Raw genomic sequence first — 14,031 nt, 5'->3', positions numbered from 1 at the left:
CACAGGAAGAAATCATCACTGAAGTAGAGACAGCAATCCGTCATTTACCAAAGGAAGAAGCAGAAGAGATTCGTTTTGAAACTTGCAGAATCCTCAAAAAATCCAAACCACCTAAGCGAAACCTTAGTAGAGATGAGATGAAAGCACTCAGTGAACTCAGAAAAGATAAGGACATCGTCATCTTACGAGCGGATAAAGGCAACATAACCGTCATAATGGACCAGAATGAATACAATGACAAAATTAGCCAACTATTAGATCCCGAACATTACACCAAATTAAAGAAAGACCCCACACCTACAATAGAACGTCGAACCAGAGAAATTATTAAACAATCCTCAATCCCCCAACAGGAACAGCGCGCCCTTCTACCATCATCTACCAGACCACCCCGTTTATATGGACTCCCGAAGATTCATAAGGAAGAATGCCCTCTACGACCAATTGTGTCCACTATGGGAAGCCCTACCTACAATCTGGCAAAGTATCTTGCTAAACATCTTCAAACATACGTAGGACACACAGATTCTTTCGTAAAAAACTCATTACATTTTGTTGAATCAATCAGGAATGTGAGATTGGACACTACAGATATCTTGGTCAGCTTCGATGTAGTTTCCTTGTTCACCAACGTACCCGTCGAAGACTCGGTCGAGATAATCAAACAGAGTTTGATAACACAAGGACTACGGGAAGATATTCCGGAATTGGTACGGTTCTGCTTAACATCAACATATTTCCTATGGAAAGGAAATTACTACGAACAGAAGGAAGGAGCAGCAATGGGATCCCCACTATCTCCGGTCATAGCCAACTTATTCATGGAAACTTTCGAACAGGAAGCCCTTGAGTTAGCTCCACTTAAGCCGAAACTTTGGAAACGGTACGTGGATGATACATTTGTTGTATGGCCACATGGACGTGAATCATTAGATCAATTCTTGAACCACCTGAACAGCCTCCATTCATCCATAAAATTCACAATGGAAATAGAAGAGAACAACCAGATTCCTTTTTTGGATGTGTTGGTAACACGGGACAAAAACCAGCTTCGTCACACAGTTTATAGAAAGAAAACACATTCTGACAGATACCTCAATGCACAATCTCACCATCACCCACAACAGAAAAGAGCCTTGATGAAAACTTTATTCCATCGTGCTGAAACCATCTGTGATGAAGACAGTAAAGAACGGGAATTGAAACATATTAAGTGGGCGCTGAAATGCAATGGTTTCTCGGACAGGGACATTCGATTTGCAAGAAAAGTTAGACAACACACCGAACAACAAACTTACCAGAAATTTGCTTGCCTCCCATATGTGCAAGGAGTAACGGACCGTATTAGGAAAATTTTGGAGAAGAGAAACATTGGAACCAGGTTTACCACGGAAAAGAAAATCTCTCAGATCCTTCCAACACCTAAGGATAAACTCCCCCTGTTCCAGTCTGAAGGGATTTACAAAGTAGAATGCCTGTGCGGGAAATGCTACATCGGACAAACAGGACGTTCAATACAATGTCGATTAAAGGAACATAGTAGGGCCATCAAGCAGTATGATAAGGAGAAATCAGCATTGGCGGAACACAAATTCGAAGATGGAGACCACACGTTCGACCTTGAAAAAACAGTAGTTCTGGCTAAAACATCCAAATACCATCAAAGATTAATAAGGGAAGCAATCGAGATTAGAAAAAATCCAAATAATTTCAACAGAGACCAAGGGGTTGAGCTTTCTAGCACGTGGAATTCCGTCATTCGACCATGTACGCACCCCCCCACTAACTTCAGTCACCGAGCCACGCCTACCACCCCCACCACCAATCCCACGGGGACCACTCCCACCACCAACCATATAAATAGCCCAACACGGAATAGACCACACCAGTTTATTTACAAGCTCCGAAGAAGATAGCAGCATGGCTATTGAAACGTCAGCTACCCAGCAATCCAGACGACCGCGGCACAACCCGGAAAACAATAACCCTAATAAGCTACGGTGTGATCAAGAATGACTGAGTTTGTTGGTAACAATAAAATTTGTCGAATTTGAAATTTACCATCAAAGGTTCATTTTTGTAACAGCATAGGGATGGGACATCGAACACAAACATCGATGTTCAATATCGGTGTTGACATCGGTAGCGACCATCGATGGGTAGGAAACATCGAACAAAAAACATCGATATTTTGAAACATCGATGGTATTAAAAATTGGGGCGAAAATAGTCATTTGAACATATTCAATTAATAAGTTGATAAAAATAGCTATTTATGCACCAAGGGCGTTACAACGATGATTACGCCCGGAGAACGATGAATCCAGCTCGAGGGCTTTAGCCCGAGAGATGGATATCGTTCGATGGGCGTAATCATTCGGTGACGCCGTGGTGCATACAAGATTTTATTTTTCACTATACGTGTTCTTTAAAAAAAAAAAAAAATTGGCATCTTTGCATTACGCCCGCTTATTCTTATTACGCCCTGTTTTATTCCCCGGTTGTTATGGACATGTTTACGTATTTCGTATCCTAGGAGTTATCATGCAATTATACTAAAGTGAAAAATAAACATGTTTATCTACGGCTGCTTGGATAAAACCTTATAACCACATTCATTTATAGTCATTTGAGTTGCGTAATATAGTTCATTATCGTACTGGTTTCATTACGTAACGCATTTTTATTTAGAAGCAAACAGACAAAATTTATTGAAATACAACAATACAAAAAAAAAAAGCTAGGTACTTATTGTAAATACATAACACAGATCTTGCATTTTGTTCGCCCAGTAGCCGGCATCGACTTCGTTTCGGTCTTCAATCTCTGGGCTTGGCACAAACAGACTCACTTCCACTTTTAATGATATCATCTACTACTCTCTTTTGGGTTACTCGCACAAGAGATCACTTTGTAATACACGTCATACTGGAAAAACGACGCAAACTGCAGTGACACCTCCAGAGACGCTCGTCTCTTGCACTCCAGGTCGTCCTCGAAACAGGATCACACACGTTTCCGTTCCAAGTTCTGGTACTTTTCTCACTTGGCGTTGGGGTAACCCCAATGTACAAGTATGGCAACTATGTACGAAAATGTATGTGGCAACTGTGTGGGTAGAATAGAGCTGACATTTCTTTGACAGTTCATAGTCGCGCAATTTTGAAAATTGTCAAATCAATGTGCAATGATATAAAAAAAATCAAATGCACGCTATGAAATGTTTATACAAATGACAATTCTACCCCATCCACACGGTTGCCACATAAATTTTCGTACTATTGCGGGCAAAAAAAGTGGGACATCAAATTTCTGTCAGTTTTGAAAAATTCGATGTAGTTCAAGCTTTATTGTCATTTTTTTTGACACTATTCCAGCTGACAGTTTAAAAATTTATTTTATCCTCCTATTTTCCTTTTCCAAATGCCCTCTTCTTTTGATAAAGGTAGATTTTGATTGGAACTTTGCATTAAATAAATATTCACTACGTGCTTACTTACAATCGCTCCCTACAACGTACAATACATAATGACAACGTCAATCGATTCAAAGTAGGGTTAGAATCAGGTAAGGGTTATTTCACATTAAAAGTCAAGACAATGACGTTGATGTCCCACTTTTTTTGCCCGCAATAGTACATACTTTGACTCAAGTTGCAAAAATCCCAATTTGGATTTACAACAGCAATTTTATGGCATTAGTCCTTTGAAATTACTTTAAAACTGTAGGTACTTATATGGAAAATATTCAATCCAAACTATGATTTTCAGGTCCCTTTGTGCCTTTATTTGGTTCAAAAATATTGAAAAAATGCTGTTGCAAATGACAAGTGGTTTTTTGCAACTTGAGTCGACTATAGTTGCCATACTTATCCACAGTCATTTTGAATCACCCAATACTTCAAAGCTAAATAAATACAGTCTGATTTTGAATGTTGTGCAGATATTTTAACCTGAGGTAGTACGTGTTAAAAGAAGGCAAAATATTCCAAATTGCCTTATACAGGTGTTCCAGAACTTGCGGATCAAACTTAGAGTACGTTTTCCTTGATGGTAATGAAGGTAAAAAATGTTGAGAAAAATATTCAGGGTGCAACAGCTTTTTAGTTATGAATTAATAAAATTGACCAACAGAGCCCGATCTAATTTCCCTTTACAAGAAAATTGAGCACCTTCCTTCAATTGCCAAGTAACGTGTAATTCTTAAGAATAATAATAGTTATTTTTATACAAATGACATTAAAAGTGACGTTTTTATTATTATGACTGATCTGTTAGTTTGTCAAACTGAAGGTTTTCAAGCTGTTTGGCGTTTTCTTCGCCCTTTTCGTAACTTACAGATCATGACGCACTACCATAACCGATTTGTAGTACGCATTTCACTCTGGTGCATCCTTCATTTCCTAATTTTAACTTTGATTATCGCTGTCACGATGACAAGAATGACAAAAATCGAAAATGGGGTTAGTTGAATGTAATGCCAGCTTCACATTTTGATGTCAAGTCAATGACAGGCCAGCCTAAATTTATTGTCCACCATAGTACACCGTCACATTTTTCGTCGAATTGCTAGAGGAATTTCCTCGACTAATTCGGGCAAAACTTCGTTTAAAACAGATAATCGTCTACATTTAAACGGCGAGGTAAAATATAGGGCCCTACGAGGTAATTTTCAACAATCCCAACTCACACCTTAATGAATGATTTCGGGAGGAATGCCTTCTTCTACAACTAAAATGCGATCTTTTCCTTGGCGGCCAAGATTACGCTCATTCATTTCGAAACGCCCGAAATCGCGAAGATGCTGCACAACTTTTAAAAAGGTTCGTGCATTGGGAAGTATCCTTTGAGGGAGGCAACCTTTCACCGTTGATTTGGCGTACTAGCTCTGGAAGTTCACGGGCTTGGCCATGAATCAAAACCATATCGGTTTTCTCCAGGTTGGTGAAAGACATTTGTGATTTAAATTGAAGTTAAGATTGATGTTCTTGTCAAAGTGATTTAATTTTGAATTAAATGACAACAGAAAAAGCCTACTATGATGTTTTTTGACCCATTTTTTTCATTAAATTCAGTGGCTCCCAAACTTTTTTTGAATAACTTTTAGCCACTACCTCTCTCACGTGCGCCTTGTTCGTGGCTCTCTCGTTGAAGGTGCAGCCCAAGTAGTTGAACTCGCTCACTCTTGCTATCTTGCTTTCTCCTAATTTCCACTCACTCTCCTCACTCTTCCTCTTTCTCTTGTTAACACCATCATTTTCGTCTTGTCCACATTCACTTCCAACTTTTTTTTCCTCACATACTTTCCCAGGCTCCTCATCATATCTTTCCACTCTCTCGCACTCTTTGCCACAATCACCATGTCGTCCGCAAACTTTCGCCCTACCTACCACAACCTCCCTCTGCTTGCGAATAGCAGGGCCAGCCCTGTCTCACTCCCTTTGTCGTCTCAAACCATTCACTCTCTTTCTTTCCCACCTTCACCTTGCTTTTCGTTCTCGCGTATATCTCCTTGACCTTCCGCACCAGCCATTCGCTTACTCCTCTCTCTCATACATTCAAACATTTTCTCTGTGTCCACCTTGTCGAACGTCGCCTTCTTCACTTCGCTCTTTGCTAAATGGCCCAGGATGTACATATTGTCCATAGTGCCCCTTACCTTTCTGAATTCGGTTTGGCTGTCCGGCACCATTCCCTTTTCCTCGATCTCTTTCTTCATCCTTTCTCTCAACACTGACACATACAACTTATACCCCGTGTTCAGGAGAATTATTCCTTCGTAGTTTTCCGCTGTGTTTTTCTCTCCCTTTCAGATTACGCCCTCTCTCCAGTCTACGGGGAATTCCTCTCCTCTTCATACTCCTTTCATCAGTTCAACCATTCTCTCTATCATTCTTTCGGTCCCATACAACCAAGCTTCATTCTGCACTCCGTCCCTCCCCGGTGCCTTTCTATTTTTCTGCTTCCTTATCTGTCTTTCCACCTCTTCCGTTCTGGTTTCTGTTTCCTCCGGCGCCGTCTGCTTCTCCTTCGTTTGTGTTCCTGCCTCTCCTTTTTCCTTTCTCCCTTCCAGCAGTTTCATGAAGTACTCTTCCAATTCTTGCATTATTATTTTCTCGCTCACTGATTCCTTTTTCTTTCTCTCTCGGTTTATCTATTTTCACACCTGTTGTTCTGTTCTTATTTCCTTTATCTCTTTCTCCTCTCTCTCCCCCCTCTGCTTCTTCTTCTCTCTACATCTCTCTCTGTGTATTTTCTTTTTGCTTTTAGGAATATCTGCTTCTGTCGCTCTTGTTCATCTCATACTTTTATTGTCACCTTCTTCTGCTCCTCCCTTGCTCCTTCTTTTCCCCTTTCTTCGTGGTTCGTTCCTTTTATACTTATTTCCAACGGGAAACTCTACTCTCTCTCCTATTCTGAATTCTTCCACTCTTTCCCATGTTTCTTCGTTCACTATTCCGTAATCTATCACTATTTCGTCCCCTTGTTTGTTCCCGTTCAATACTTCCCAAACATTTTCTTCGATCCATTCCATCAGTCTCTTCCCCACTGAATTTTCCACCTAGTCTTTGGATTTTCTTTTCCCATCCCCCTCTTCTTCCCAATTTATTGGTTCTCTTTCGCCTATTCTCCCGTAGAAGTCTCCTCCCATGATAATACATTCTTCCCCGTTTTCTTTCATTGCGTCTTCGACCTGTCTTCTTGCTGTCTTCACCTCTTTGTTGTATATTGTCATTATCTGCCACCATATATTGCCTATTTGTACGTTTGTTTCCATGTATCCTTCTTCTTCTCCCTTTTCTTGTCGTTTTACTTTAATTCCCAATTTCACCCCGTTATTATTCTCCCGGCAGCTCTTCCCTTTTTCCTTTCTTTTTTTGCCCATTGGCCTTCCCATTTCTACTCTTTTGGTAGCGTCTTTTTTTATTTTTTTCCATTTCCGTTCCTCAACCCATATTTCTACCAGACCCACTATCTCGAATTGTCGTACGTAGTCCCAAAATTCTTCTCCTTTTTTATTTAATCCCGATATTATGTTCCAATATACCTAATCGCTGTTCAAAAATCAAAAAACCATTGTGGTGCAAATAACACACATTTTTCATGACATTTCCTATTACTTATCACAGTAACAGATAAGTCATTTGCACCACAGTGGTTTTTTGATTTTTGAACAGCGTTTAGTACTTTTGCTTCTCTCTCTTTCGTATCTTCTTTCTTATATGCCCCTTTGTGCTTCTTTTCCGTTTAACATTTTCTTTGTCCTACCTTTTTATTCACCTTCTCTTTGTACCTTTTCCCACCGGGTCGTCTTCTATTCTTCTTTCCTTCTTCTATTTTTTTTTTGCATATCGTAATGAAAGCGGCACTTTTTTACACGAAAAATCGTAGTGAAAGTAGTACTTTTTTGCATCATTTTGTTCCATCTCCTTGGAGATGGTTGTTAAAGCATACCTATTTTTTTTTGTCATTTTTCATAAATCCTTTTAGACCAAATTTCTCAACTTACATCGATATGCAAAAAAATATGGAGTGTGTACAACATGTTACAAAAGTCTCTTTTTTTCACTTGTTTACTTAATTAACTCGGGCTACGCCCTCGTTAATCAATCTGCGAATTCGTGAAAAAAAGTATGACTTTCATAACTAGTTGTACAAAGAACTATAGTAACACGATATTGTTTCTTGTCGTCATAGATCCACATTATGAAAAACAACTCATAACTAGGGCCCGGATTTTAGGCAAAATGGACTATTTTTATTTTTTAAGGCACATGTATGAAACTTGTCTATAAATGATTTCTGGCTTAATTAGAGTAATTAGAGCCATATTTGATTCTGCCTATTCGGCCTAAAATGCCCTTTAAATACCTATTTTACCTTTTAACTGCCTGAACATGCCTAAAATGACCAAAAATCAATTTCATTTTTGCGGTTTTTTCCCAATTTTCGAATTCTGGGAAGTTTACGGTATTGAAAATGTAAAAGTGGTACCTCAATAAAATTTACAATGCTTTATGATTTTAAAATTTAAGGAGATGTAATTACTGAAATGTACAAAGTGCAGTACAATACAGGAATTACTTTTTCGCTTTTACGGTTGGGACCATGATGTCAGCGGTAAATACTCCGACAATACCTAAGTACCACAAACCATTAGACTGGACTGGCATAAATTACAGAGTTTATCTGTTTGCCTCTGTTCGAAGGGGTGCAGGTATACGCGGTCTAATGTTTTCTGATACTTAGGTATTGTTAGAAGCTTTAACGTTTATAAAATGGTCCTTGCCATAAAAACGAAAATTAAAATCCCGAAGTGAAACAATAAGAGAAACCTTAAGGGTGTCATTTTCTAAAAATTTAAGAAATATAAAATTAACCATCTCCTCTGAAATTTGGTGGGAGACGTAAATATAAGCATTACAAATTTGTCATTTCTCGTTTACTTTATCTCCGTGCAGTGGTCGTGTTTCTTGTGAACCTGTTTAAAGTGAACATAATGCCGAAACAAAAAATTAGTTTACGCGAAAAAATATTACAGTGGACAAGCAAGAAAGATTTATATGAAATAAAATCAACCCGAGAAATGTTTTGTAAAGCTTGTGGTAAACTGGTAAGTTAAGCATAATTAAAAATATGTCATTTTATATTTTTTACTTATTTGAAAATTTTATTTTTTGTAGTTTATATGCGAAAAAAAATGTCACTTGCAACAGCATGAGCAAACGGCCATCCATAAAGAGAACATTATGACACCGCTTCGGCAAACGTTGCTGACACAGAACTTGGAGGAATCGGCAAATAGTACATTCAATATGGAACTTTGTAACGTCTTTTTAGCTGCCAATATACCATGGCACAAACTACAAAATCCTGCGTTTCAGAATTTTCTGACAAAATATTGTGGTAGAAAAATTCCGGATGAGTCTACTTTACGGAAAAATTATTTACCAAAATGCTACAAAGATGTATGAACATACTATCTTTTAATATTTAATTTAAAATTATTTTCACTTTTAGACTATTGACCGCATTCGGAATGAGCTGGATCCTTTTAACATATGGGTTTCAGTTGACGAAACAACAGATGCACTTGGGCGATATGTGGCGAATTGTCTGGTTGGGAAACTTTCAGAAGATGAACCTGGAAAATCTTATCTTTCGGCGTCTAAACAATTAGAAAGAACAAATCATGAGACAATAGCTAGATTCGTAAATCAATCTTTAGGTAAGGGTTTTTCACTTTTTTAAATTTATTTTGATTTAAAATTTCTATGCGTAGAAATCTTGTGGAGTACCAGAGTTGTTGCTGAAAAGTTTCTTTTGTTTGTAACGGATGGAGCACCATATATGATAAAATCTGGTAGACACCTTAAGGTGTTTTATCCAAAAATTGTGCATGTCACATGCTTAGCGCATGCTTTAAATCTAGTGGCTGAAAAAATTCGCTATCAATATGAAGATGTGGATAATTTAATTTCGAACGTGAAAAAAATTTTCGTTAAGGCACCTTTGAGAGTTGAAATGTACAAAGAAAAACTAAAAGAAATGCCACTGCCTCCACAGCCAATTTTAACACGATGGGGAACATGGCTTCAGGCTGCTATGTTTTACAGCGAACACTTTGATTCCATTAAAGAAGTAAGTATATAAAAGATAAGCAAATTAATTGATTGTTAAACTGTTTTTAACTACTCACAGGTTGTCATGTCCTTTGATGGAAGTTCTGCTGTTGCTATTCAAAAAGCACAGTCTATAATGAAGAAACCCGGAATAAAAAACCAATTAATTTATGTTCGCAGTAATTTTAAAATAATCTGCGAAAGTATTACTCAATTGGAAAAAAATGGGTTACCTTTAACCGATTCAATCAAAATTGTTGAAAACGTATTTACCTCCCTAAAAAAATCTCCAGGCCCTGTAGCAGCAGTAGCATTAAAAAAACTTGAAGATGTTACTGAAAAAAATCCTGGATACAAATTTCTTCTAGAATTGGCAAGAATTTTTAGAGGTGAAGATGTGCCGGAACATGACACCAAAATGGAAGAAATTTATTACAAATTTGCGCCCATTACCTCTTGCGAGGTAGAAAGAAGTTTTTCAAAATATAAGTCCATTTTGGTGGATAACCGACAATGTTTTAAAGTAGAAAATTTAGAGCAATATCTTGTATGCAATGTAAATACGTAACAATGTAAATAACTAACAAACTTGTAGTATTGTATATTAATTAATAAAAAATAATTAGTAAATATCTTGTTGTGTGTACCTACTTAAAACTTTAAAAACACATTTTTTAATTTAATTAACCACAACTTTAAGGACCTAGTATGGCTTATTTTCAGTTTTTAAGGGACTATTTGCAGTAGTTTAAGGGACTATTTTAGGCACCTATTTCCGACTTTTTAATTGCCTAAAATCCGGGCCCTACTCATAACTCTCTTGGGATATTTCAAATTTTTTCGCCCTTCCCATTGTTTACAACAAACTCATGAGAACCAAACTATAGCACCCATATAATATTCACGCAATCTTCCCTGAAATAGTTATTTGTATATCAAGGATGCGAAATCCTACTTTGACGAACCAAGAGAAAAATTGTCGTCAAGGCCGCTTTGCGGCCGAGACAAGACAATTTCGAGGTAGTCAAAGGATTTCGTAGCCAAGGTGTACACAACATTTTGTGTGCAACCCGAAAATGTGTAATTATAAAATGAAAAAGTAAAATTTCCTTCACTGTCAATAAAAATAAAGACGGTCTACATCTCGCTATGTCGCTATGGAAACGACATAAATAAAACAATTCATTTTGAGTAAAATTGGAAAAATGTCGCAAGAAAATCACAACGTTTTTGTTTCGTCTACTTCCCCGGAGTTAAAAAATATTGCAGATTGTGCAGTGTCCAATTTAATACCAGAAAAGTCCAAACGGCAGTACAATAAGTGTTACAATGACTTTAAAGAGTGGTGTAATAAAAATAATGTGAAAACGGTGTCGGAGAATGTTGTTTTGGCTTATTTAATGGAAAAATCAAAAACTGTGAAAAGTTCAACTTTATGGAGCACATATTCAATGTTGAAGCTCACGCTGAACATACGGGATGGCATTGATGTTACGAAGTTTCTGAAATTGGTACCTTTTTTGAAAAAAAAAGTCAGTTGGTTATCAGGCGAAAAAGTCTAAGGTATTGACACGAGACCAGATCAATTTATTTTTAGAAAAAGCTAGTGATGAAAATGATTTATTGTGGAAGGTAAATATTAAGTTCTGTTATGATAAGCTGTATAATCTGCCCTTTTTTAAGTCATTTTAATCATGGGAATATCAGGAGCCATGCGAAGAGACGAACTAACCAAAATGTCTATCGATGACATCAAGGATGAACATTCTGTATTAGAGATATTTTAATATTTGATGGCGGAAACAAAAGACTGAGAAATGTCACAAATTTGTATTGTCAGTGTCAAATTTCTCAAAGACGTTCGTGATTTCGACAGAAATGCAGCAAATTGGCAATAAGAAAGTTATTCATCGTCGAACTAGAGAAATAATTTTTAATACGTTTGATTATATGAGAATAACTTTTCCTTTTGAAGCACTGACAAAAACTGGTTTCCTTAGAATTTGTTTTTTCAATCTACGGGGTGATCAAATAGGACTGTTTAAGTTGGTAACACTGAATTGTATTTTAAATTGTATAACAGGAGTAACTTTCGGTTGTTGATGGCTTGTCGTTGTTAATGCTATACCTACATCAGCTATTTGTCAAATAAACCAACAAAACATACCCGGTTGCAGTGTTATAAATAACCGAAATATAAAATTTTCTTAATTGTACTGCCAACTTAAACAGTCCTTTTTGATCACCCGGTATTTAGCGAAAATTTAAATTTACCTAGACATTCCTTTTTACGGCGTTGATGAGAAATTTGACACTGACAATACATTTTTGTGACATTTCTCAGTCTTTTGTTTCCGCCACCAAATATGAAAATGCCTCTAATGGTGGCCATTCCTGACACAAAAACTGGTATAAAACGAACTTTTACTGTCACCAATCCAGAATTTGTAAGATTATACCGCAAATATGCAGCTCTTGTTCCGTGTACTCATCTAGAGTTAAAAAAATATTATAAATTGAGCAGTGTCGCATTTGAAACCTGAAAAATCGAAACAGCAATATAAAAAATGTTACAGTGACTTTGAGACTGATGTAACAATGTAATAATGTTGCATTGGCTTACCTATTTAGTGGAATTTATTTATTGTGACAGGTAATTGTAAAGTTCTGTTATGATAAGTTGTATCATCTGCTTCCTTTTAGGTTATTTTAATCGTGGAAATATCAGATGCCGTGCGAAGAGACAAATAATCCAAAATGTCTGTTGATGCCATTCAGGATTCAGGGTATGTTACTAGTTACTAGATATTTCCGTTTTTGACCGGCGAAATAATAAACCTAGTTCACACGTGTCTGTTCTAGATCGATAATGTGGATCTTTTTTACCGACTCGTCATTCATGAGGCGACCACTCCATTTGAAATTGGCGGGAACTTCAAACGGGATGAAAATTCTCTGCTAATAACGGCCGTTCCTGACATAAAAACTGGCATAAATCAAACTTTAACTGTACCCAATCCAGATTTTGTAAGATCACAACGCAAATACAGGGCAAGTCACATAAGGTTTATTTCTGAATTTATTTTGTTCGCAACCAAAAATACTGATGCCACTGACTCCTTGATACCGTTTATAATGTGATTTAATTTAGTAATCAACGTAGGTACTGTTACGATTTAAATCGCCGCGCGATTGTAAATCTTCGCGATTTTTCTAGAATGTTCTAGAATCCATCGCGACGGAAACGTACTCGGACTTCCGCCGAAAAATCTGCGCACAGAGGGGGTGGAAGCTATAAATCGGGGGAACCAGAGAGAGCGGGGATTTTTCACGACCTTTTGCCGGGAGTGTTGTCAGTGCCTGGGGAGAGTCAAGGGGACAGTGATCGAGTGAATTTGCAGGGCCGACGAGACGACGTAGTGGAGTTCACGAGGGCCGTTGGAGACGATTCGTCTAAGTACCACCGCCCACATCGCCAAGCGGATCACGGACTTCACTACGGAAGGTTCCAGACCGAACGCTTTTGCGGATCAGGATCTCGTCGAGTTCTGTCAGTCCAGGTCGTCCCCGGACTCACCGGAAGGTGCCGGATCTACCCACCAGCAAGTCGGGAGCAGTGGTGACACCCCAATTTTTACAGGCCGTAGCTTCTCAAAGTTTTCGGTTGTATTTTGTCACTCCGTCGAACTAATTGAGCGTTTGTATTTAACTATAGTCAAATTTCCATTGTCACTCATTATTTCGACGGGTGAAAAGTTCCATCAAATTCATTAATTTGTATATCGCGTTTAGGATTATAATTTGTTCCACTGTTAAAGTTGCAGTTTTATAATAAGGCGCGTCATTTCATTAATCGTACTAACTTAAGAAAAAAATTTCCTTATCAAGTCCGTCGGGTTTTTATATTCACGAACGATTATCAATCGGTGAGTGACCTCGCCAGGAATTGTGTATCGCGCTCACCGAACATTTTTTTGCGCGTGGTTCTTCACCGGTCCGTACCGGAGAAAAACATCTTAACTTCAATTTTTTTTTTGGAGCGAAGGAAGACTTGGAGGACCTCCCCGCTTATGCGGGCGGCGTAGCCGAATAGCGACGTTACGTAGGACCAGTCGGCCTTCCTCCTTCGCTAAAGAAAGGAATTTTTTTTACTGTTTCGCCGGTACTCGTTCGTTGAATATCTGGGACCCGGAGGACCCTCCGAGGAGTTAGGGTTATTCAATTTTGTACACGCCATAGGGCTAGTCAGGCTTCGTTGTTTTCTTTTTCATTTATATCATTATTTTCATTGTTTGACATCTGAATAAACGATTAGTTGGAAGATTGCGTATCATTTCCCGTACTCCGGGCTGTTCTCACCAATTTTTCAGCTTCGGTCGGCGTTTCTCGTGGTTCGCATTGTAAACCGA

At 38.0% G+C, this 14,031-nt stretch overlaps 2 protein-coding genes and 1 long non-coding RNA gene across 4 annotated transcripts; all 3 read left to right on the top strand.

The window, feature by feature from the left end:
* Window positions 1-11: 11 nt before the first annotated feature.
* LOC138141430 (uncharacterized) lies at window positions 12-1,984 on the top strand. Its single transcript, XM_069062129.1, has one exon. It carries the CDS (start codon window positions 138-140, stop codon window positions 1,914-1,916), a length of 1,779 nt encoding a protein of 592 aa, XP_068918230.1. The 5' UTR covers window positions 12-137; the 3' UTR covers window positions 1,917-1,984.
* Window positions 1,985-7,723: 5,739 nt separating this feature from the next.
* Window positions 7,724-10,252, top strand: LOC138136841 (uncharacterized). The gene is made up of 5 exons (XM_069056167.1): window positions 7,724-8,613; window positions 8,684-8,968; window positions 9,021-9,228; window positions 9,283-9,641; window positions 9,702-10,252. The coding sequence occupies exons 1-5, from the start codon at window positions 8,500-8,502 to the stop codon at window positions 10,188-10,190; spliced, it is 1,455 nt and encodes a 484-aa protein (XP_068912268.1). The 5' UTR covers window positions 7,724-8,499; the 3' UTR covers window positions 10,191-10,252.
* A 557-nt stretch (window positions 10,253-10,809) lies between these two features.
* On the top strand, window positions 10,810-12,775 carry LOC138130959 (uncharacterized). Of its 2 annotated transcripts, XR_011159680.1 has the most exons (4): window positions 10,810-11,254; window positions 11,306-12,275; window positions 12,326-12,408; window positions 12,485-12,775. It is a non-coding gene; the product is annotated as an uncharacterized lncRNA (long non-coding RNA). The 2 variants fall into 2 exon arrangements; XR_011159678.1 differs by having other exon boundaries at window positions 10,810-12,275.
* The last annotated feature ends 1,256 nt before the right edge of the window (window positions 12,776-14,031 follow it).

Source organism: Tenebrio molitor, chromosome 1 (assembly GCF_963966145.1).
Source record: "Tenebrio molitor chromosome 1, icTenMoli1.1, whole genome shotgun sequence".
Classification (NCBI taxonomy): Eukaryota; Metazoa; Arthropoda; class Insecta; order Coleoptera; family Tenebrionidae; genus Tenebrio; species Tenebrio molitor.
The sequence above is the reverse complement of the archived record's forward strand: the minus strand, read 5'-3'. Positions and strand labels throughout refer to the sequence as shown.

What these genes read in the sequence shown, in the direction of transcription:
- LOC138136841 (XM_069056167.1), top strand. Translation starts at nt 8,500, where the DNA reads ATGCCGAAACAAAAAATTAGTTTACGCGAAAAAATATTACAGTGGACA. An exon ending in GTAAAGCTTGTGGTAAACTG is followed by an intron (nt 8,614 to 8,683) that starts GTAAGTTAAGCA and finishes TATTTTTTGTAG; the next exon opens with TTTATATGCGAAAAAAAATG. An exon ending in ATTCGTAAATCAATCTTTAG is followed by an intron (nt 9,229 to 9,282) that starts GTAAGGGTTTTT and finishes TTCTATGCGTAG; the next exon opens with AAATCTTGTGGAGTACCAGA.
- LOC138141430 (XM_069062129.1), top strand. Translation starts at nt 138, where the DNA reads ATGAAAGCACTCAGTGAACTCAGAAAAGATAAGGACATCGTCATCTTA.